The following is a 24,779-nucleotide window of genomic DNA, read 5'->3' as shown; positions in this document are numbered from 1 at the left end:
CACTGCATAGCAGGGCAATTTAATCATTCTTTCTGCAGAACCTTTGACTTCTTTCATTAATCCAAGAAGCCCCTAGATTAACAAAGGCTATGTCCTAGCTTGTAGCACAATTAGTGATGATGTAGATTCGTGACTGTGAAGGCTATACCATCTGCAAGTGCAGAAGTCCTCCTTTCCAAGAAGCTCACATCAACTTGAAAGCTCAAATGCAGTATGTGAAAACCATATTCAGCAGCTTTAAACCTTTCTGCTCATAAAGTCCTTCAGGACAGTGATGGTAATCTGCCATTAGCTGAATCTAAAAGGGGAAAACTTTTGCAAAGTTCTCTACACAAGGCACTGTCTCTGCAATTCCAGAGTACAATCAAGTTTTAATGCTAGGTTGTGGATTTAAACCAGCTTTAAGACAGTCTGAAATTCTGCTCTTTTCCTCTCTTTTTTCCAACTCCATTCTAGGATGCCATGGAGCCTCCTCACCTGATGGGGTCCTCACCTGATGGGGGCAGGAATTCAAGCTGAACTTCAGAGCTCATTTACAGAAAATAAGACTAATTATGTATCTTCTAGAAGAGGATTGCTCCTTAGAAGAAGAAGTGAGAGAAGAGCAAAATCAACCTTACATGGAAACAACTGCAAAGGACCACTTTGCGATCCTTACCAGCCACAGAGAAGACTTTAGATCTAATCTTTCTTCCTGGGCACAAGCTCAGAAGAGCCAAGCAATGTCTAGAGAAAGATGCTCTTCTGGCTCCTCTTGGAATAAAAGTATCTGCAATGTTTACTCTTCTGGCAGAAATACTTGCTAAACATCGTATCTGAAAAGAAAATATTTCTGAGATCTACTTTGCTCATATTAGGGGAATGGCCTCACAGTTTGCATTCAGTTAGTAAACTAATTACTCTAATAAAACGTAGGATTGGTTGTTTAAAAACAGAAGAAAAATAGTTTCTTGCCAGTCGTCTGTTACAGAATACTTCAACCCTGCAGAGCATCGTCACTTTGCACACCGAGATCAAATCTTTTGGCTACCACTACCCTCTGCAATAAACAGGATGGAGCAGCTCCAAATCTCTTTCACCCACCAGAGCCTAGCACAGGCACTTCAAAAGTCGTAGCAATTAAAGGCTGGTCACAGCATCCAACAGACATTCACACAAACCTGTCACAATATAACTTGTGTCTTTTTCACAGATGCCACTTATGGTGACTAATCAGCATTCCCACATTCACTGGAAGGTCTACAGACAGAGCACTGCAAGGACTATTGTTTTTAAGTCTATTTGACTTCTGCTAAATAGAGAAATTTCTCTAGAATATTTGGTATCAAATTGCTTCCAAACTCTTAGGGCAAATCTTGGGATTGGTCCTAAACCGTATTTCAGTATGAAGAATCTGTTACAATATGGAAATGGCATAAACCAAGCTTCAAAAGAAGTTGCCCTGCAGATACCCAGCAGAGGACTACTACTCAGGCATGCTGAGGTTGCCTAGGTCATGATGAAACAACATTAGTCACTGCTGGTGATACACCATGGGATCCAGTGGGAAAAATATCTGAGAAGCCCATGCCTGAGCTTTCTCAGCTTTCCCCCATGGCTGCAAATCTAAGGGGGAACTCCCTGCAGAGTTTTGTCTCACTGTAAAAATGAAAGGGCACTGGAAACAGCTAGCAAACGGCGCTTGGATTCTCCAGGTTATGTGGTTTGAGGAAAGACAACACAGGCAGATATCATCCTTCTAAGAAAGATAGGGTTAAGCCCTGGCACAACTTTGTTCCTGCTGAAAAGGACACGAGACAGGGAAGGGAGAATATCTGCAACAGGTACTTGAGACTTCCCAATTTGTCCTGAGAGTAAGAACTGGGATTTCTGGGAGAGAGCACTGTTCTACATCAGCTTGAACTGAAACGTGCAAACTATAAACATATAGAGGAACCTGCGTTTGACTGGTGACACCTTGCTGCTCTGAGCAGCCACAGCTCCTGGTTCACAACCTAGCTCCATGCACTCCCCAATACCTGAAGGAACCACCTGCACCTCCAACTAGGGCTCAACCAGCACGAGGCTGGAAGCACAGTAAGACAGGGCTGGCATTTTAAACGAGGGAGGAGGCAACAGGGCCATGAGCTTGTGGGTCTCTGTAAGAGGGAGGGGAAGGCAACTGGTGCCCCTCAAGTGGCCTGACACAGAGCTTAGTAACACAATCCAGAGTGATGGAAAAGATGCCTGTGGGAGATTCAAGACCAGATGGAGGTATTCAAACTGATCTGAAAGGGGGAAATCCCAACTGGGGTAAGGGCTTCCTGCACACCTAAATAACAGCTAGATTCTTTTCTTACATTTCTGGCAGCACAAGCCAGCAGACTGGTCAGCAATCAAAACAGAAGAGACAAATGGCACAAGCACCAAGTCCAAAGGAGCTCTCAGTATTCACTCAGGCTGAATGTTCCCACCTGTTCTCAGGCTACAAGCTGTGAGGGACAGAGAGAAAGGTATAAAACCTGGACTGAAGACTAGGGAATGAAGAAATCAAGAAGACAACATCTAGAGGAGCCCAGGATCAGTACCTGCTCTGGAGGGTTGGTGAAACAGGGGAACTCCATCTGTAGAATATAGGCGTGAGAATGGAGTCTGTCAGCACCCACTCATGGTTAACTCAAATTGTCTGCTGAGGGGACCCGCCATATCATGGTGTATTCCTAATAGATGAAGAACAACGGGAGTTACTCTGCAGAGATGCCACTATTTCCAAAATTCAACTGCTTTCTGACCAGGATGAGCACTAAGTCTCCTGCACACTAATATACTGCAAAGGTTGTGATTAACCCATGGTTCTTGCAGGAAAGACCAGTATGTACACAGCTCACAAAGCACTATGGTATGGACAAAAGACTTTCTCAGGGACCATGTGCCCAGAAGCTTCAAACAGGGAGATTTTTTTAAAAAAGCATCAACATCAGTGAAAGTGGTGCATGATGTTAGAAATGGGACTGGTCTATCTGTCTGGAGAAGACAGAAGTAACCAAGCATTTATGATTCTGAATGAGAATGATGATTCAGTCTCTGTACTTTCAGGACAGAACACTGGGCCCTCTTCTTTTTGGGGACAAAGTACTGAAAGCAGAAATCACTTCCATGAGATACTGTTTCTGTAGCCTTGGCAGAAGTATGGAATCTATTTCTCCCTTTATCAATGTCCTACCAGCTCCCATACTCAAGGAGATGGGGCAGGACTGTGAAATACAACCCTTCATGGAGTTAATTTGGTGTTTGTTTCAAAGTCTCATCCATCTAAGCGTAACAGCGTAAAGCTAAAGATGCTCTTTGTGCACTGTGAGGCTACTCTCTCCCATGTTAGACATACTACTAGGAAAACGAGACAGATGGCAGGAGTTAAAGCAGAACACAAAGACATGAAACTTCCTATGCACCATGTGCTGACACTGAGTTATAACTGAACCAGTCCTTGGATCCAAACAACAGTGGATGTAGATATCCAAGGACTTCAGTGTGGTCTCAGGGCTTCTCAGGGTGTGCAAGGACAATAAGCAAAAAGCAGCCAAGGAGGAGACTCTTCCATGACCATCTACGCTGATGGGAGTCCTTGAGATTGGAGAGATCAATGGCAATGGCCACAGAGGAAACTACTGTAATAGGAAGATGGATTTCCTCAGAGGGAAGTTCTAGTTACTGGTTATCCCCCAAAATAACAGCTCTCAGATTGTCCCTTGTCTTTTTGTGGAAGCTTACCTGTACATGGTGACAGCTGTCAGATAGGTACTGAGCAAACAGGCTCTTTGCAGTTCTACAGCTTTAAAGAAAAGTCTTTCAGCTGAGGAAGTTTACTGCTTATGTGCAGAAATGGCTTTAGGTGGCCCTGTCAGTAAGGAGAAATTCATGCAGACAGCACAGAAGAATGCTGAGTTCGAAGTGGTTATGTTTTCTTTGAAAAGCTGCCATTGTGCCCCCTGCTCACTTTAAGGGCAGGAAGGCCTACATCTGGCTCACACCTTCCGTTTGTATTGCTTTACCTCCATATCCTGACACTGCCAACCTGCCTGGCAGACCAATGCACACAGGCATGATGCTCTCAGTAAAAACCACCAAGTGCTGTCACTGTTAGCCGTCCTTCCTAGCAGGGACCAGAAAGGACAGAAATCAAAGGCACCGTGGCATAAGAGCCAAGCAAAAAAAAAAAAGCAAAACTCACTAGCTCAGTACCTTATTTCTGAATGGCAAAAGGGTGGAGCAGACATGCAGTGACATTTCTTCGACTTGCCCCTACAGATTTTAGTGTCTGCTGGTTTGAGGACTTCCTTGTGTGCCAGGGCAAGAATCTTTGTGCTTAATACTCCTCAAAGAATCCCTCTTTCAGCGATTTGTCCAACTGATGCTTTGAATGGCACCAGCTTGAAGATCCACAGCAGCTGGCGGCAGAGTTGCATACATCAGCTGTACGATCTGAAGCAGGACTTTCCTCTCTATTTCAAAACTGCCATTTGCTAGTTTAATTTTCTGACCCCTTTGCTCTGAATCACACCAAAATCCTCTTTCTTTAGACTTCCCCATTCTCCTCTAGCATTACTCTCCATCTCCCTGCAGAACACACAAATTAGACCACTTCTGTAACTTATTTTGTATTTCTTAGCCAATTATTCACTCATGAGAAGAGCTTCCCTCCTTATCCTAAGGCAGGCCCTGAAACAGATCTTGCAAAGCAAGACTGCTCCCCAAGGAAAAAAAAAACAAAACTGTTTTGCCCTTAGTCTGTTCTTCAGTTTAATCACTCTTTTAATTTCCTTCATTTAGACTCAAGCACAGTTTTTAAGTAGGCCTTCTTACTTCTAATAGCTTCCTTATCCTGATGTGAACCATAATGAGAATGTTTTGTTATTGTTGCTGCTGGTTTGTTTCCAAGTTTTCTCAAACCTTTTTTTTCAAAGGCAGGAGCCAGTATTTGCTTTGACCATCTAGTACGGAATTTAAGACAATCTCTTAGAAAGCATGGCCGCCACTTTAAGCTTTTTCTCTTTTTTCTTAAGAAGCTTCTTGGGTTTTTGTTGTTGTTGTTGCTCTCTTTTTTCGAAGTAGGAGAATACTGTGTACTATGGTCACTTCTCACAAAACAGTGAAAGTCCTGAGTGCACAGGACCTGGTTCTAAGAGGTGCTTCCCCTGGGCTGTATGACCAGTTACTCTATAAAGCACTCCAACCTTCGTAATTACTCTGCTCTCTCTCAGCATGTCATTAAGAGTTGCCAGCCTGATTGAGCAATCCGACACTGTAACACCAAATACTCTGCTTTTTCAAGTTTGGCCTGGAATTACAAGTTGCATGGATTCGGTTACTTAACTCATCCGGTTTGGCTGTATGTTGTCACAGCTTATAGCGATGTGCACTACTAGTTTAAGCTACTGTTTTCCTTATATAATTTGTCCTTCTACTGGAACGCATCTTGCAATCTCTGCTAACTGAAGATCGAGCATTAGAAGAGGCAGTTAGAGCAGAGAGGACGTCCCTGTGGATCGTACTGCCCTCTACAACCTCCTCTTTAGCGTCCATTCCCTAGGAAAGCCAAATTGCTTGAATTTTGGCCATGAAACAAGACGTGCAAAGGACTAGACTGAGAAAGGGGTGTAGGTTTGTCAAAGCAATATTGCACAGAATGAAGGCATGCAGAGGAAATTCTGCTATCTCCTGTGACCTGCTAGCAATGAAAGAGAAGGGGTAGAGCAATACAAAAGAGTCAGCACTCAGTGCTGATGGTTCAGGTCAATCAAGACATCCACAAATTTCAGCCTCTTTAACAGCTCCTGGCGGGGGAGCAGGAACATCTTTGGTAAAGTAGTTCTGACTTGCAGCAGTGGAACTATGCTTTGAAGCTAAGTTCACAACCAGTGATATTTATTCAAAGACCAAGTAACCCCACTTTGTGCCTCAGCAGTGGAAAACTCTGGGGAAAAGCCACTGCTAACAGGCAAGCTGCGGGAGCAAGTACTTTGTGACAGTTACTTCTCAGGGTTATCTAAAAAATGCAGTCTTTCACAGGCAGTTTAGTAGGTGAAGCTGTAGCCAGTATTTTCTGGCATGGGGACACTGCTGATCACTCCTTGCCACACAGGGCAACAGTCAACACAGGAGATTTTCTTTAAAGATAAAATACTCTGGTAGGGTGGATTACTGGAGCAAGTCACAATCAAACATGCTCAAACATAGAGTGTTTAGATTTGATTCACTTAGAAGACTCATTGGTGTGTCTTCTACTGCTTGGCATTGGAAAGCACTAAAGGGATAACAGGCTGTCAACATGGAAGACTAATTCTGCTAAGCTGTAATTATTAGTAGCAACAAAAATCAATTCCATTATACGGTGCTTTAAGAGAAAAAAGGGGCACCACCAGTCTGCTGTGAAGCCTAGGAAGAAGACACCGACAATTTGCTGGAGATGGATCTGCATGTCTCACAGAGTACAAGAACTCGCAGGATACAGATCTGTCTCCAAAAATCTCAATGAAGACTTCAATTTCATGTGCTCAAGGACCCCACGTGCCATAATTCAGATCTGAATGAACCATGCTGAGATGAACCATGAACGAAAACCTACACACACTTCGCTAGGTCACTGCTCCCCTCTCTTTTTTTTTCCACAGTAAAGCTTACCAATACTGAAAAAAGCACACAGCAATTCTTTTAAATTAACAGCTCTTCTGAATACAAAATATTTACAAAGCAATACATCAAAGTAGCATTTTAACACTTCAATTTATACTGGCTTTACGTCTGACTGATTAGGTCAATTACAATGGTTCCACGGGCTCTTGGACCGGCTGCCCTATTAGCCACTCACTACTAGTAATAATATCAGTAATAGAGCCTGGAGAGCTGCTGAACTAATCCAACCGCTAAGTACTGAACGAGTAATAGGTATTTAGCAGGGTCTATCAAAAGAAATCTGTCTGGTTTCCTTCACCTCTATGCTTTGAGTACTTCACAGTTACAAAAGCACGCGTTACCATAAGTTCTGTCCCTGCTTGGGTGCGGTGGTCTCTGCAGGAAGGTCTGCAGCATGCACAGACCGGTGAAGCTTGCTCACCCTGCCATCGGTGGCTGCGCTCTTCCGCTTCTCTGCAAGAGAAGAGCACAAGCTCAAGTGTGTTCTCATTCATCTTCCTCCCCAGCAAGTGTTTTTATTTTGCAAAAACTAACCTAACCCATCTCCAGTTAAATGTTTATATTTGGCATCCAGGCCAGCAATACATTTTTCAGGGTAAACTAGTTCAGTGTTGATTTTTCTAAACCTCAAAATATATGTGTTTCTAAACACAAAAAAAGGAACATATTTTAAAAGAAATTACTGCGTCATAAAGCACGTATACAAAATTAGGAAAAGCATTCCTACTATTTCAAATACATAAAACTAGTTTTGCTTTTTAACTATATACTGACAAAGCACTTTTAGAACTGAATGAATTATAAATAGGATATAGTTGTATTTCTGAGCATCTTAGACAACAGTCTGACAGGAATCTAAATCTTTGTTTATTTAAGCCTTTGCTTGTTAAGTTTCAACAGGAACGTGCTGAAATCTTGCACACTAGCTGGGTAAATACACAAGCAGCAAGGTGCTGGAAGCAAACGTGTGCAGGAGTCAATATCTGAAAAAGTTGACAATATACCCATTGAGGGCCACAGAACACCACCACCTCCAGCTCAGCAAGTCACTGAGACGCAGATGGCTGCAAAGTTACACGCTGGATGAAGTATCTCACTGTGGGTTTGTCTTGTTTAATTCTTCTATGGATGTCTACTCTGCCCATTGTCCAAGATAAAATACGACCAGGTGAGGGCTCTGATTTAACTCAATATAGCCTCTTGCATGCAGTATCACCGTATATCGACTCAACATCAGCCCATGAGACTTCAAAAGCAAGAAATGATCAGGACTGAAACTGCATCTGGAGTCAGATTATAGCATCCTCTTCCATACCAAGAACTACTTCCACACAGAATTGTAAAATTTCCCTCCTGATCAACTGATTTTTGTGCACGTCCAAGTTCTGCCTGCAAGGCTCCAGCACTCAGACTCCAGGTCAGCCAGGCAAAATCACAGAGGAAGAAGCACTAGGACTTCTGCTAGTCGTTGTACCTCACCTACACATTCAGTACAAGGTGAACAGCAGGCTAAGAGGACACATGCAAGAGAGCTATTTGCCAAAACAGCCTCAATCTGCAAGGCCCTAGGTATCTAGAAGACTGTCCTGCTTGACATTATTGCACAAATTAATCCTCGAGTCTTGCTGCCAGTGGAGTGTTAGCATTGTGATGGATACCCTCACTCTCTGCAGTGCAAAACTGACTGCTTGTCCAAGAAGTCTGGCACACTGGAACTCAGGTTCAGAGTAAGCCAGAGGGGTTAGTCCACAGTTGACACCAACCCGGCTGCTTTTAAGAGAGGTGATTGTATCCCATGGTCCGTATGTGGTACATTGCAGGCAGCCTCAAGACCTGCAGCAGCAGGAGGGAGATCATCATGAGCATCAGACTCTCCCGTGTGCAGGCTTCTAGAGTTTAACAAAGGCTTAAATCAGAGTATCACCACGAAAACACTCAGACTAGACAGTTCTCTCTCAGGTTCACAAATCCATTCTAACAGTCAGACAGCAACAAAGGAAATACCCACAGAAAAGCTGGCTGATCATACCTCCTGGGCTGTGGTTCTTTTTAAAGTTGTCTTTTTTCTGATGGGGAAGGATGAATCTGTAGTCTATACTGTCATGTACCCAGCCTTTTTCAATGAACAAGCCAGGAACCTCATCCGAAAACAGCCAATACCTGTAGGAAACATACATGTTAACAGGTACCTATCTCCCCTTCGGGCTAGTTACACAGAGCCACCTTTACTTGCATAGAAGGGAGAAGCATCTGTGTGCTTGACTCAAAAACTGAATGCATGTATATCTTTATTTTAGCACAGTTGAGAAACATGAAAAGCTTTTATTAGAATCCATTCTAAGCATTCCTGTGGAACAAACAAACAAAAAAGACGACAGTAATTAGGTTCTTGAGCACTGATGCAAGCTCTTGAAGCTCCACTGGCTAGTGGATCCTGACCTCCACAGGAAGGCCTCAAAAAGTTGGCCATGTAAACCAGTGAAGGTCATTACTCTCTGTATACATAAAAAACTCACTTCTGCTCTCCTCCACAATCCAACACACAGGGAGTCCTCTCAACTCCCTCCATATCAATCACTTAGAGGGCTACTATCTGATGAAGCTCCTCTCAGAGAGAAGAGCTGGCAGCTCAGGATCATCTCCTTTCCTACCTGTTATGATTACGATCCGTGCCAATTGGGGTTCTGCGCATCACCAGCTTCGCTTTGGTAATTCCATCCTGGAAAGTTTTCTCAGCTGCAGCTTTAAGCTTCCGGATCCTTTCTTCCTCTGCTTCTTTCTCCATCCTCACTGTTGAAATTAGCACAGAAAAGTATTAGCTTATTTTTATTGTATCCAGACATCAATATTCTCTTCTATTTTACTACATCATGGAGGTAAAAAGAAAAATAATTTATCAGTGACTTTGGTTAATATTCTTTTAGCACAGCCATTTACCCTTCATCTTACTTTCCACCCACCATCCTAGAAAAAAACTCCAGAATTAATAAGAAGTCAAGGCATAATGATGAAATAAGGCTGAGGAAAGAGGAAAATCTGGGTAAAAATTGTCTGGAGAAATTACCCTTGCATTTGTTACACCAACTTGATGTATCAGGTTTTATATAGTAATATGCTGCACAACCCGTATGTAAATACCAAAGCTGAAGAAATCCTTTGTCCTAGGTTTCCCACAGCAGAGTCTCAGACATCAGATTCCAGGTTAAAAAAAATAATTTAATGGAGTGGTACAGCAATAGGAACAGTTTGAGCTGCGTGTCTCTGGAGAGGGACGTTGAACAAAGAAACCCCTGGGCATTTATACCCTTACAGTCTATGCACCTGTTCTTCATGCACCTTGCACACATCCCTTGGTCCAATGGTAATTTCTGGTCTGGGGTCTTTGTTCCTTCTTGGATTCTTTCTCTGTCTCCAGGCAGGCTGTCAGCTCTTTCTTATCTGGATGAGTTGTAGCTTCTGCTCGACAATCGTGGCCCCCTTATCTTCCATTCTGCACTGGTCTCAGGGCCTCCCTTCACGCAACTCAGTAACAGTTCAAGGCAAGTTCAACTTTCCTAGGTGAAAGTTTGCAGCTTGCAGCCTAAGGCTTCAGCAAATTTAGCTACTGATGCTAAAACAAGGCTAATAATACTAATGATTCTCAACAGTGCTAAGCAGGACTTCAGAGGAAAGAACACAGTTAAAGGAATTCAGTTAACCAAACTTAAACTGTAACGCCAACTCCTCCCTAAACTTTGTGACCTCTCCCTATGTCAAAGTACTGAAATTAGAACAAGTAACAACAACCAGTACCCAATGCTTCATGTCACCTAAATCTGAGCCCTGCAAACCACATCAGGAGGCCCATACTACAGGAACTACCATTCCCACCTTTCACTAGGAGACAGAGGTGATACAATTCCCCTAGGATTTCTCTTCTTGACACCTTCTCAAGACTTGCTGCTCTCACTTGATGCTAGCACAAGGTACACTTCCCTCCCCTCAAGAGCCAAGACTCCAACCAAAACAAGCCATGCTGTCAGCAAACTCTTCAACACTTACAACATGGGATATCATGGGGACTCCCGAGACAGGTGTTTTCTCTACCCAACTGTAAAGCCCAGTTGCAGCAGGTACCACCAAGTGCCAGAGTGAGGAAGAGGCAAGGAAAGAACAGAAACTTAAATTTACTCATGTGCCAAAAATGCTCAGTCATAGAATCATAGAATTTCTAGGTTGGAAAAGACCTTAGAGATCATCCAGTCCAACTGTCCCTAATCCCCCATTAAACCATGTCCCTAAGCAGTTCATCCCCCCTTTTCTTAAACACGTCCAGGGATGGGGACTCAACCACCTCCCTGGGCAGCCTATTTCAATGGCTGACAACCCTTTCAGAGAAGAAATTCTAACATCTAACCTGAACCTCCCCTGACTAAGCTTATACCCATTTCCTCTTGTCCTATCACCCATAACTAATGTAAAGAGCCCTTCACCACTTCCCCACCATCTCTTCTCAAGTATTTATAGGCCGTAATCAGGTCTCCCCTCAGCCTCCTCTTCTCTAGGCTAAACAGCCCCAATTCCCTCAGCCGCTCCTCATAAGTTTTATTTTCCAGCCCCTTCACCAGTTTAGTCGCCCTTCTTTGGACCCGCTCCAGGAGCTCAATATCGAGAACAAAGACACCAAACTAAAGGGTTCCTCCCCACACCTTATTTTCAATTGTGATGGCAAAAGCTAGTCTCAGTCAACACATCTCTCTCTCCCTTGTATACAACTTCATTAGCTGGGTCAGCTTCCCGATCTCCATTCTCCTCCAACAGACTGTACAGGAGCTATTGCTTCATGGAGCGATAAGGCAAAGAACACTTCCTAGTGCTGCAGTAACATGGAAATGGAAGGGCCTTGACTTCTCTATCAAGAAAATACAGATATTTGTCATGTTATCTCAACAAGAAGTTCTGTTCTGACTTCTGAAGTCAAGAAAGAACAAAAAAATACAGGTATGCTTCCTTACACTGGATTCTTTTTTGAGCTCAGACGAGCCTGGTAGCACTGGCCACAATCTTGACAGGTTTACTTGAAAGAGGTTAGTGCTCCCTGTGTTACAGATGGTACCAGAGCAGTGAAAAAGAAACCTCTGACTACCAGAGAGAGATGGAAAAGAATAGCTGCTGACAAAACACCTATTGTGCAATGGTATATACATATATATATAGATACGAACCACTGCACAATAAGTGTCTTGTCAGCAACTACTCTTTTACTTTCCCCAGAGATACTAACATTATTAAAAGCAAATGCAACTGAAGTAGTGTGAAAAGCAGTATGCCAGAAAAGGCCACAGAAAGCCTGTGTGATGGTAGGAGCGCACTGATGAAAGTCTCATTGTGGTTATCCAGAACTGTATTTCACATACTGAAACCACATCAGTCCCCAAGTCTGAAGTCCTGAACACAGCAGCTCCAAGCTGCTAACCCTGCAGCCTTGACAACTGCACCATCAACATTAAACCAAGATCCTTGGTACTTTCAGGGTGTCTTTATGCCTGGTAGCAACTCCTTAACAGGTAAAAGCAGCCCTGGGTGCCTGAAATGTTGGGGGTTTTTTATGTGCAAAGGAAGCAATATGAATTCAAACCTTAATGAAAGGCTTCATCCTTCCTTCCCTGTCAAAGAGACCTAGCTGTCCTTGTGGAGTTCAAAAGAATTAAACTTCCCCAGCATGCAAGTCAAATGATTCTTATCTCCATCAATGTAATATTGTTTTTCTTCATATATAATTAGCACAAACTATCAAGTGAGAATAAGCAGCAGCATCTCAAGGAGTAGTGTCCAAACTGTACTTCAATTTGCAGTAAAGTCTGATCATAAACTGTCAAACAACTAGAACACTCCAAGAATCGATGCCAAGAGGCCATTCAGCTACAGCATGTTAGGTATCTGGTATTTTGTTTTTCTGGAGAAGTAGGACAGAACTCCAGATCTTCAGTTTATTGGTAGTTCTGAGACTCATAGTTCTTAACAGAAGATCTGAAAGACCTACTTATTTTCAGCATGAGGCATGGTTGTATCCAGTCTATTTCCTTAGGGGCCTCAGGGTATTCCACATTATCTACCCGTTCTTGGTCTCCCAGAACAGATACTCCCAGATTCCAGCTAAGGTAAATAAGCCAGGCTGCACGTGGGATGCTTGTTCCTCAACTGTTTCAGAAGGGAAACAACCCAGATGAGCTACGCTGTCCACTTCCACCTGCCCAGTACCCACATTTACAACCAAAAAAAAATATCCCTGAAGTGTAATTCCAAAGTATTTTGCTCTTCATATTCCTTCACAGAAAGCACTACTTACACAGAGGCATACAAAGTTTGGTATTGCAACTCATGATTTATAGATGTTTGAGTGGACAGTTTATATTTGTACAACTCCATAATTAATTCTTTAAAGTGAGAAACTGTAAACTGAAATTTATTGCCCAAGTCCTTATGTGGGAGAAGGGCTGCTACCATCAACCTGACAATGTGCACAGCAGCAAAGCCAGCAGCAGCTGTAGGAACCAGGTTTTAGGCAGGAAATATCTCCTCTGGACGTAAGAGCCAGAAGATATCTGGACGTAGGTAATAGTTTTTTGTTTTATTTTCTGTCCCTCCGGCCTTCCTGGGCCTGACAGAATTAGAAAGGTACCAAACAAAAGATGCCCACAGATAAAAAAACTAGAAGCAGTTATTGCTTTTTCTTAACATCCCAGATTTTGAGCTGCCAAAGGAACCGCAGCAGCTGATTTATACTTCTCCAGTGAGTAAATCCCTTAAAACCAGATAATGCTCTTGAAAACAGGCTGTCAATTTTGCCATTAACTTATTCCCCTCTACTCCACAGCACACAAACATTCTACTCCCCTGGTATTTTTCTTACCTCTCAGTTGTATTTCTTGTTGCTCCCTCTCTTTCTTGGCTTGGATGGCAAGAAGGCGCCTGCTCTTCACAGCACTGATCATATCAGCTTCTACTTCTACCCGGTGCTCTATTTTCATCATCTCGATTTTCTTCTTTTCATTTCTTCCCATCATATTCTCATCTTTCCCGTTCTCCTTGTTCTTGGCCACCATTTGTTTTCGCTTCTGTTTTTCTGCTTTCTTCTTGTCATTTTCTTCCTTCAGGATAGCGAGGCGCTCCTTCCACAGCTCGGCTGACGTCTGCTGCTTGGCCTCCACGTGGTCCTGCACTGAGTACGTCATCAGAATCCGGTGGCACAGCGCTCCAAGTATCCGCAATTTCTCCTCAGGAGTCAACTCAAAGAATTCCGAGGTCTCCAGTTTCTCCAAAAACTCATCCTGTACTTCGTTATCCTCAAAAGCTGCTGAATCCTTGCTTTCATCTACATTGTCTGAGATCTCACTTTCCTCCTGCACATCTGACTTGCGCAGGCACAGGCGAACCAACTCGGAAGCAGAGTGCAAAGTAAGCGGTATTTCAGAAAGCTTCATTCCCAGCTCAGCATAATCTTCAGCAATTTCATCCTGCAGCAGGGTCTGCAAGAGAATGACCAGTACTCGGTTCAAATACAGGAAGCCTCCCTTTTCTGCACAAAGCGCTTCCATTAGCGAAACCGCCGTAATGGGATACTGAGCATCTGGCATCAATAACCCTGAGTAACAGCTCAAGAACTCCACCACCATGGCAACATCTCCAAAGAGCGTATTAGGAAGTCCTTCTGGGGTATCAACCAGTTTAAAAGTAGGCAAGGTCTTCCCTTTTAGATCTTGGTCCTCATATCTTTTCTGTTTTTCCAGTTTTTCCTTCATCTCCTTCTCCTTCCGCTCCTTTGCTCTCTCCTTCAGCTTCTCTTTCACCTTCTCCCTTTTCTTCTTCATGTACTCCTTTCGCTGCTCCTCTGTCATGGTGGCCCACTTCTTCCTGTGCTCTAGAAGCTCGTAGCGTTTCTGTACTAACCCTCGCAAATCCTCAGGGAGACGGGCACGATCCTCGTTTGAGAGTAACCTGGCTGTTTTGGAGATGATGCAGGAAAGAGCAGTTTTTTTGTCTTCCCGGTCTTTGTTTTCTTTGTAATAGGCAATGAGACGGAGTGCTGCAGGAGGCAGACGTTTCTGGGGTTTGCTGGAAGACCTAGGGGTGCCTCCAGAATTCCTGGGAGTCCTGGACACCTTAGTGGTACCTTTAGCCATGTCCAGTAGTGTCATTTGTTTCATTTTCATCTTAGGGGTCTTCAAGCCTTTCCTAGGAGACTTTGATTTCCCTGATGACTTCTGCCCGTTCAGAACCCTTTTGCCTCTTTGCTTTTTGTCCAAGGATTTGTTACTGCCCTTCCCCAGACCTTTCCTCTTTGGAACGTGAAAGTTGGAACCGAGTTTAGCAGGAGACACAATTTTCATGACCTCTTCTAGCTCCTCTTTAGGACTTTCTGAATTCTTAGAGTTTTTCACCTTCAGTGGTGAACCAATAATAGATTTCTCCAAATGCACATGGCACCACAGAGTAGGGCTCAGTGGCTGGCTCAGGGATGATCCATCAGCTTTGGATTTCTTAGAAGGCTTTCTGTCAGGTGACCGAGAGCTCTTCCTCTTGGTTGAGGGGTTGAGAGTCATATACTAAAATTAAAGAAAGAATGATTTTTATATTAATATTTAAAGACAAATAAAGGTTATATAGATATTTTTTGTCAAATATTTTTGCCTATGTTTATTTTTAATGTATTTTTCCAATGAACAAGGAGTACTCAGTACATTAAGGGTAAGAGGCTTCTACAATAGCTTTCAGTATGCTGCACTGTAGTCACTACATTGGTTATAAGGTCATTAGCTCATTCCAGAAAGTTCACATTTAACTTTATAAAAATCGAACTCTAAAAAGAATTTTAAACGTTTCCTACCACATTATATAAACTCTAAAAACTTTGTTTCTATTTAAAAGGCTGTGGGGTGAGGGGTTGCCAGGAAAACGTTGATATTAATTTCAAAAATATTCCTCTGCTCAGAGATTTCTTAGTGAGTCACGTAGGGCAGTCCTGGACCCCACCCAGAGGAAAACCAAAGGAGCACAGAAGTGATGGGCGACAGGAATGCAGAGACTGGTCTCTGAGCTGCCTGAAAGTGTCTGGAATGAAGGAGAGACGGGATTCAGTTCTGAAGTAACGTGACGGAATATCTGACTTTTTAAGCTGCTGAAATAACCTACCTGATAGCATGCTTTTAGCACAGAGGAGTTTAACCCAGAGCCAAACAGAGACTGATTTCAGGACTACCTCAGCATCTCAAATTCAGATGCACCCAGAATACTAATTTATTTCAAGAAGTGAAAAATAAAATACAAAGATATAACCTTTAGGTTATGGATAAAATTGCCAGAAGACAGGGGCTGAAAATCTGAGATTCCTTAGCAATAAAAAAATTCCACAGTGGTAGGCACAGCGAAAGGTGCAAGCATCTAAGAACCATTTATTTAAGGACAGATATACACAAACGCAAGCAAGTTAAGACTGCCATAGGATATTCAGGTTTTTGGCTCATGGATGTTCACTCCTGAGGGCTTTACTTTAAGAGCCCTCATTAGCCCATTAGAGAAATTTTTACTGAAGATTGCACAATCACCAAATCCAGTGTCTGTATAACTTCATTCTGCAAAAATTCAGTGTTGAAATTTTTGCTGAACAGAATTACCTAAGTCAAAAGCATCCACCACTGACATGAATCATACTAATGACAAATTCACAAATATTAGATCTACGACTTACATGATGCATTCAACTGTCAAAAGTTATTTTATCAGAACACTGATCCTGGATTAATAAATTCTCCAGCCACCTCTCAGTGTTTAAAAACTCAACATAAATTCAAGCTCTATGCCAAGTGGGAAACACACCACAGAAGGCACCAGCCCTAAACGTAAAGCACTGAGTAAAAGAATTTGTACATCACCAGCAAATACTTTAATTTTTATTAAGGCAGTGACTCCAAATAGTACAGCAAGGGTAAACACAGCTCAAATATCAAGAATTTATTTTTCCCTTTAAGCAAATTTACTCCAGAGTCATCCATAGAAGTTTGCTAGAAAAGGGTGCTCTCCTCCTGAAGAGGAAAACAGGGTATAGCAAATATTTCTCTTCTAGTTTTACAACACTTGACAAAGACTGAGTTCATGAAAAACTTAGTTTACTAAATGAAATAAATAATACTTTCTACACCCAAAGATGGATTTTAAAACAGCAGGTTTCATAATATGGCACATACTCAGTTAACAGTACACTTGGCTTGTTGTTACAAAGGGCTGGCAAGAAAACCCATCCCTGTTATTTAGATTCAGTACAACATTTGGGGTATCTGCCATCCCTTAGCCCATCACCATACAAGAACCATGCACCATGAAGTCAAACACATGCGCCTCTTGCATTGTAGTCATGAAAAGGGCACAATAACTGACATTACCAGGTAAGGACTATAGCTCTTCCATTTGTTTTACACCAGTAAATCATGTCTTTACTCATTGACAAGTAATACAAACTATTGGAAAAAAAATCAAGAAAAAGGCAGTTACACCTCAGGTTTTCAGAGCAGACCACTGTTTCAGACATTCAAGTTGTGTCACCTCTTAAAGGGCCAATCTTCAGAAGACTGAGCCCTCCTGGTCTGCATCTCTCTAAGTTGATATAACCTTGGGAGCACCAAAACCCAACTGGCACACCAAAGTCTATGCCAAGACTGTTTAAGGGTGGGGAACGGGTAAGAAAGCACAGATGATACTTTTAGGAATTCTTACCTTATATGGATCAAGCAAGAAGTCACTAAATTTACTGGGGAGGGAGTATTTCTTCACTAACTCATCCTCGACCACCCACGGGGCATTCTCACACGTGCCGGCCCGTAGCGCGTTATGACGGATGAAGTACCTCAGGATCTCCTTGTTGGGAGGCCGTTCTGTACGGACTAAGCTATCTGCTGGTACGTTGCTGATGATCTTGGAGATAACAAACAGAGAAACTGTTAACATTTAACTTCTAATCTCATTATAACTACATGGCATACGAGTAAAAGGAGCAAGGACCATTGTACTGCTTCATGTCCACAACCTCTTCACTCTTTCAAAGCTCTCTTGTAAAGTCTCAAAGCAAACCAAACAACTTGCAGAACTGAGATGCACAACAGAGATTGGCAGGAGATTCAGTTAGCCAAAAAAGTGAAAAACATTAGTTTATGACACAGATTTCTTGCCAAAGCCCACTGCTTTATCTCTGGCCTCCCTCCGGCTTGTGCTTGCTACTAACTTAAAAGTTTTTACATATTAGTGTTTATTTTTTGTTTTTTGTTTTTTTTTTTCCTGAGACCAGAGGAGTAACTCTGCAAGTGGTACTCATTAAATTGAGGTCAGCACTGCCTCTCTTGTCAAATTAGCAAATAGATGGCAAAAAGCATGCAGCAGCGCTGCAGCTACAGAGCCTCCCGAAGCACAGCTATCTACAACTCTCAGAGAAGCTCAGTTAGAACAAGGACAGCAACTGCCACTCATGATCTAGTCCACCTCTGACCACATTTCACTAACTGCTTGACCAGATATTAGACAGTTAGCAGCAACAACTCTGAAGCTACTGCAGCACTGTGACTCAGTGCTTGCTAGTGTGTGGTATGAGGGAATTGTCAGGTGTCTCCATGCACAAAACCCAATCAAATACAGAAACAGCACAACTACAGCCACTCTCTTTCCAACACGACGACCCCGGCAGAAAGTACTACGCTGTGCTGTACAGACACGCTGACAGTGATTATTTAAACTTGCATATTCATGTTTCATATAAACTTGCATATTCATACTCAAATAGAAAGGATTTGAGCAGACAACTCACCTTATCTTCATTTTTTAGCTTGACATCATATTTGTGTGGCAGGAATTTAGGTGGAACCCACTTCCTTTCTTCCTTCTTCAAGGAAGTGGGAAGCTTCCGAGGAGACCTACGTGCTCGGTCGTCTGATAAAGCAAGGTAAGAATTAAGAGTCTTAGTGTTGGAGTCAAAACCATCGCTGGACTGGGCACTCCATCCCTTGCTATCTATACAGTGTTTGGTTAAACTGGAACATCAGGAAAAAAATCTCAAATCAGGTTTCAGAAATATCCTGAAGACGCAGGCTGGGAACGGAGTCCCTAAACAGCTCTGAAATAGGAGGTAACACCTATCCTTCAAGGAGTATAAAGGACCACTTGCAGCATTTAAAACCATCTCTCTACAGCAGTAAGCTGCAACTACCTATGCAAAGGCAGAAAACGTCTATGAAATTCATGTAGGGGAGACAGGTTTCACAGCCTACCCAGTAACCTGCTTAGGGAGCTCCTGCTGAGAGAATGAGCTGTCTCTGCCATGCCATATTTGAAATAATTCTAGTGCAGGAACTACTGACTCTAAATTGAAGTAACTTTTAAAATCATTTAACTTTGGTGGCCATTAAGTGTTTTACAGTTATGAACCCTATGTGTATGAGCTAGTTGAGGTGGAGTTTTAGGCACACTTACAGAGTCAGTCTTTTTATTCTCAAGAGAAATGTAACTGAAAGAGTACGAAGGCATCACATCTTCCTGCCAGCTGATGTTGAGTCTACTATTTCTATATTCAGGTTGCAAATGTTAATCATTTAAGACAAAATCCAAGCTTACTGAAGAAAGTGATCCTCAAATGTTTTTATGTTTGTGGCTATGACTCAAAGAAAACACCAAAGCGAGCATGACAGATGAAAATAATTATCTCCTAAGTATATGCAGAATACAAGTAGATCACAGAATGTCAGGGATTGGAAGGGACCTTAAATGATCATCTAGTCCAATCCCCCTGCTGGAGAAGGACCACCTAGATCAGATCACACAAGAACGCCTCCAGGCGGGTTTGGAACATCTCCAGAGAAGACTCCGCAACCTCTCTGGGCAGCCTGTTCCAGTGTTCTGTTACCCTTACTGGGAAGAAGTTCTTCCTCATGTTTAAGTGGAACCTCCTATGTTCCAGCTTATATCCATTTCCCCTTGTCCTATCATTGGATGCCACTGAGAAGAGCCGGGCTGCATCCTCATGACAGTCACCCTTTACATATTTATAAACATTAATGAGGTCCCCCCTCAGTCTCCTCTTCTCCAAGCTAAAGAGACCCAGCTCCCTCAGCCTTTCCTCAGAAGGGAGATGCTCCACTCCCTTCATCATCTTTGTGGCCCTGCTAGACCTAAGTCAGACTTTTAAATACATATATGCCATTGTCACTTTGTAAGCCCTACAGCACTTGAGCTTCAGCAGCATTACAGGTTACGGGGTACGAAGCCAAGCTGTGACCCTCCCATCCCTTCCAAAAATCAGTCACTTCAGTCAGGGAACAGATCAAGGTGCTGCAGGCGCACTGCACCATAAACATGAACGTGCGGCTACGTCCCGCGTTAGTGCTATATTTCAGATATCGCGATACAGAATCCTCTGCCCCAAGCATCACGCATTACACAAGACTTTCTTTAAAATTAAAACCCTCTGGATTTCCCAACAGTGACAGTATATGTGAAAGGAGGCTAATCCTCTCATTGCAAGCCAGGCTGAGACTTCTGCCTGCTTTGGTTACACATTTGTACTAGAAAAATCTTGGTAAGTTCGCAAATACTGAACTATGTTTTTCTGCTTAAGAGCACAATGGAAGTTGCATACAAGACACTTCAAGCTCTGTAAAAGATCTGCTTTCAGAGATCTGCCTCAATGGCTTTTAAGCAGTTGAATGTTTTCTCTGCTGGATGTGTACCACGCATAGCGAGTTCATATTTAAGAAATCACAATGTGTTGCTTAGTCCTGGCCTGTAAGCGACCTCTCCTTTTGTGATTTACTTTCTAGATTCCAGAAATAGGGATGACTACACTGGATTCCATCAAGCAGCACTTGGATACTTGGCAGGGAGACAGGGAGAAGAAATCACTATACATTCCCTTCCTGAAATTATTTTACAAAAGCATACTTCAAGTACACTTGTCATTACATCATACTATAATAAAACTTGCATTTACTACGCTACTGGAACCTCATAAAGCATCCATATGCTGTTGTCTCCTTCTATTCAACATTTATTCTGGATTTTCCAAAGTAGTATTAGTTCCAATTACAGCTCAAGCTGCAAAACCTGCCTTTGGTAGTTCACCATCCATATTCAGGAAAAACTAGCCTTTCCTCTCACTTCTGCAGATTTTCCAGAGTTTGCTCCCTAAGCAACTAAAAATACAAAGCCACTTCAGATTGCACATATGATGCAATAAAGCCACCATAAAGCCTTATTTTTAGCTTCTGAAGCACAGCAGACTCCTAGAGAGACTGAAGTGCTCTTTCTCCGCTCCTTTTTTCCACAAACATGATCAGGAAGTTTGACATAAGCATCAGTAAAAAATCCTAAGGTTAACTCTGCCCCCTCGTGCGAGCACAGCAAGATAACAGCTCTTGCATCACACACTGTTATGCAGAGCCTGTTACTGCTTCTAAACGCTCACTCTTGTGTAGTGACCTCAACCCATACTATCAGTGGTGAAGTATGCAAGTTATTAGAAAGAAAAAGTCCCAGTGTGGCTAGGTGCCTCCAGACACTGTACACTGTATCCTGCAGGTGCACTTCAGGGCCTCAACTCACTAAATGACAGCAAATCCTTACTACTGTGGTATGCTGTATAAATTTAACAAATGCTACGTAGCTATTTTAATGGACTCTGGAATACAGATTTAGCAATGAGCTTACTATGAACCTGTGTTCTACTAGAATCTGGAATATAACAGCATTAGCAATAAAATATAATCTTAATAAATGCTTACGTACAAGAAGAAGAGTTAAAAGAATGGGTGCTTACTGCTTTTACTGATTATGTTATGACTCTGCTAGCACCTTTGATTTGAAAATGTTGAGGTTCACCTTTTACAGAAAGAGTAGGGCAGTCCCAGTTTACAGAGGTGACTAAACACAGGCCAGATAATCAGCTGAGTCAGAGACTGAAAAAGGTGCAGGAATCCCCATTCCTAGAGCATTCTTCCAGTCTCAGGGAGCTATACTGGCAATGTCAGCAAGAGCACAGCTGAACACAGCTGGTTAGAATACTGCAACACCAATGAACAAAATAGTATGGTAGGCTTTATTAAACATCCAGCCCAAAAATGCTTCTGTAAACTTCATCAATGAGCATTTTTAAACTAAAGAGTACTTTCCATGCCTTTTATGAGGTAGTTTGAAAGAACTATTACTCAGTTTAATAAATAGATAAATAAATAAACCCATGCATTAATTCCTCTCCAAGCACTACTACTGTTTCCAAGGATGAGTACAAGGCCAGACTGTTTCTGCAACTTTTTTTTTTTCCTCCTGGTTATACAGAACACTGCAAGGAAATCAAAACAGATCAGAACAGCTCATAACTTTTTCCAGTACCAATCAGAAACAGCTGACAATTATTAAGCTTGGTAGAACTTATTTCCCACTCCTGACTTCGCTATTAGCTTGCTGGGCTGTTTTCCGAGTTTCCTCTTTTCCATATGAGAGGAGGATAGGTACACCCACCTCAGATACTGGAGTGGCTATTTATAAATGTAAACAGTTTATTACATTTATGTAACAAAATATGTAGCCTTTAAAATTAAGCTATCCAGATTAGAGCTGTGCTGTGGGGCTGTTTTTTTTGTTTGTTTGAAAACACTTTTTGAAATATTTTTTAAGGAATCTTATTATTCCATTTTTAAGAAGTTACACAGGATTGGAAACCAATTTTTTTTTTCCTCTTTCAACAGAACCTTCTCAGAGTCAAGAAAAGCCTTGGACATCCACTGTTTAGTGCTGCAGCAAGGAGGAACAGATATGAAAGAAGGGAACATTTCAAAACATGCTTTATTTTGAACCCTTAGAAAAAAAAAATTACCATGCATTTTTCTGTATGAACTTTGTCTCAGCATTGGAGAATTGGAAAGAGGATAAACAAAAATTAAAAAATCCCCTTATTTCTTATGTCAGCTGGGGACATAATAGAGAATTAGACCTTGTCTCTGACTGCAGAACAACAGCTTTTAGAACTAGAGACGTTTGTTCTGAGGATGAACATCACAATAGAACTTTACAATTCTGCATGAACCTTTGCTGTTCCCCACTCCTTCCTTTTTTTTTTTTCTTTAAATACACTTTACTTTTGAAACTTATAGATTTCAGGCATAGCTTTCAGTATTACACCTTAGAATGACAGCACGCTTTCTGCTTTAAAACAGAAAAGAACAGTTGAAAGCCAACAGCACTGATCCACCAAAGCTGCACTACTAACAATGACAATTTTGGGGTTTTCATTAACTAACGCTGTTTAAACATCACATACAACATTCACAGCCCAGGTCATACAGACATCCATGAATTCAAACACTCACTTCCAGGTACTACCTACTGCCATGCTGTCTTACTACTTACTCATGCTTTCCCTCCTGTTGTCATCCTCCTTCAGGATAGCTTCCTTCTGGTTGTCCTGGGCTGCCTGGCTGGAGTTCTCCTTGTCACTGGACGGGGAATCACAGGCTCCGTCAGACTTCTTTTCCGAGGCCTCTTCATCAACTTTCTCCAGAGGATGTATTTTCACAACTTTCACAGGCAACATTTTCTCCTTACCAACCTGAATGGAAATATTGATGAAAACTGAACCTCAGCGAGACACATGAACTAATGAGTTTTAACACTATGAGGATGGAAAATAAATCAACTAAGACCATCCACAAACCATAATGTGGCAAAACACTAAAATGTTCTCCTTGAGAGAAGCCCATGATTCTCCTCACGAAACAATTACAGAATTTCTTTCTACTCCTCTGACCTGGAAGTTCTGTACAAATTGCTACGAAAGAGAGAATTGCCAACTCACAAGTTTTTCCACTATTTAATAATGCTGCTTTCTCAGCCTAAGGAAAGAGCATGTGTGCAAGGTGCAAATGTGCTCTCTCAGCAGCCCCAGTGGAGAGAGTAAGTCCCAAACAGATTGCTATCAGAGAGCATTTTATAATACCCCTTATTTTTAACAAGTTTTGAGTTTTCCCCATCATCGCCAGTTTTGGAGGGTATTTTCTAATCATTCCAGCATCAGTAGAGATTTGTAAGCAGTTGACTTCATGCTATGTCAGCTTAAGACTACTACTCCTTCTGGGAACATGTCAGGTAAAAAAATTACAGCAGATTACAATTTTTAACTTCTTTTAATTAAAATATGTATTTTTATGTATATTTAAATATATACACAGACCATCACATATTTACACAGTATAACAAATCTATCTCTATTTCCCCACATGCACACAGAGATCAGTCATTTTTCTTGTGCCCTCAGTACAGGTCATCCACGTGCTTCTGCTTATGGCACCGCTTTACATGCAAAAGCAGGTGCTGTCACGGGGATTCTATAGAAAAGAAATTCCCACCATCTAACACATAGTGACTAACACATTCTTCCCCATCTCCTGCCTTTAGACATCCAAAATAAGTTCTGTGCAAAAGCACAGGATAAAGTGGAAAACAGATTCTTACCTCAAAGTCACACTCTTCTCCCACTGCAAATTTGGTCATGATCTCCAGCCAAGCTGCATCCACCAACTTTTCCAAAGACACGGTGTTGTGGTGGACTATTTCCAGTACCAGTTTCTCATACCAGATGGGGAACTCCTCCTTCAAGCTGAGCAAGCACATAAGAAGTTTTCGTTACTCAGGGAATAAAAGCAAAATGCAAAGAAGCCTCCATTTCGCAATTCCAGAAACATTAACAGCCAGGACGATGAGGCAGATGCCGTATTAGCACGCAAAGATCCAAGCGCATTTTGGTGCCTTCACCCCAGCACTCCCCCAAAGTGTTAATTGGCATAACAATACAAATTGCTCTTGTCCTTCCCAGAAGGAACACCATAAAGCATTCCTTGATGGTTATTACTGCCTCCCAATTAGATGTTAAGTAATACCACTACCATCTCATTATCCTGGGGCTTGTTACTTTATATTTTTTGCTTCCAACAAGAACATGATGATGATGATGAACACTCAGCATTTCTTCCTTCCCAATCTCTGGGGTTACAGACTGCTAACACAGTAAAGAAGATAGAGGCAGGCTTACACAATCAAAT

At 42.1% G+C, this 24,779-nt stretch overlaps 1 protein-coding gene across 2 annotated transcripts in view; it reads right to left on the bottom strand.

Moving 5' to 3' along the window:
- Positions 1-24,779, bottom strand: part of BAZ1B (bromodomain adjacent to zinc finger domain 1B) — a 50,529-nt gene that overhangs the window by 17,805 nt on the left and 7,945 nt on the right. For both annotated transcript variants that reach the window (XM_086624832.1, XM_086624833.1), the window contains exons 3-10: positions 24,193-24,337; positions 23,092-23,290; positions 18,503-18,624; positions 17,422-17,619; positions 13,565-15,257; positions 9,324-9,462; positions 8,702-8,832; positions 7,014-7,125 (exon numbers count right to left, since the gene is read on the bottom strand). In XM_086624832.1, coding sequence (XP_086480958.1) covers positions 7,014-7,125; positions 8,702-8,832; positions 9,324-9,462; positions 13,565-15,257; positions 17,422-17,619; positions 18,503-18,624; positions 23,092-23,290; positions 24,193-24,337 — 2,739 coding nt within the window. The remainder of the gene's footprint in view (positions 1-7,013; positions 7,126-8,701; positions 8,833-9,323; positions 9,463-13,564; positions 15,258-17,421; positions 17,620-18,502; positions 18,625-23,091; positions 23,291-24,192; positions 24,338-24,779) is intronic.

Source organism: Tauraco erythrolophus, chromosome 21 (assembly GCF_009769465.1).
Source record: "Tauraco erythrolophus isolate bTauEry1 chromosome 21, bTauEry1.pri, whole genome shotgun sequence".
Taxonomy (NCBI): Eukaryota; Metazoa; Chordata; class Aves; order Musophagiformes; family Musophagidae; genus Tauraco; species Tauraco erythrolophus.
Note: the sequence above shows the minus strand (reverse complement) of the source record. Positions and strands in the feature narration are given on the sequence as shown.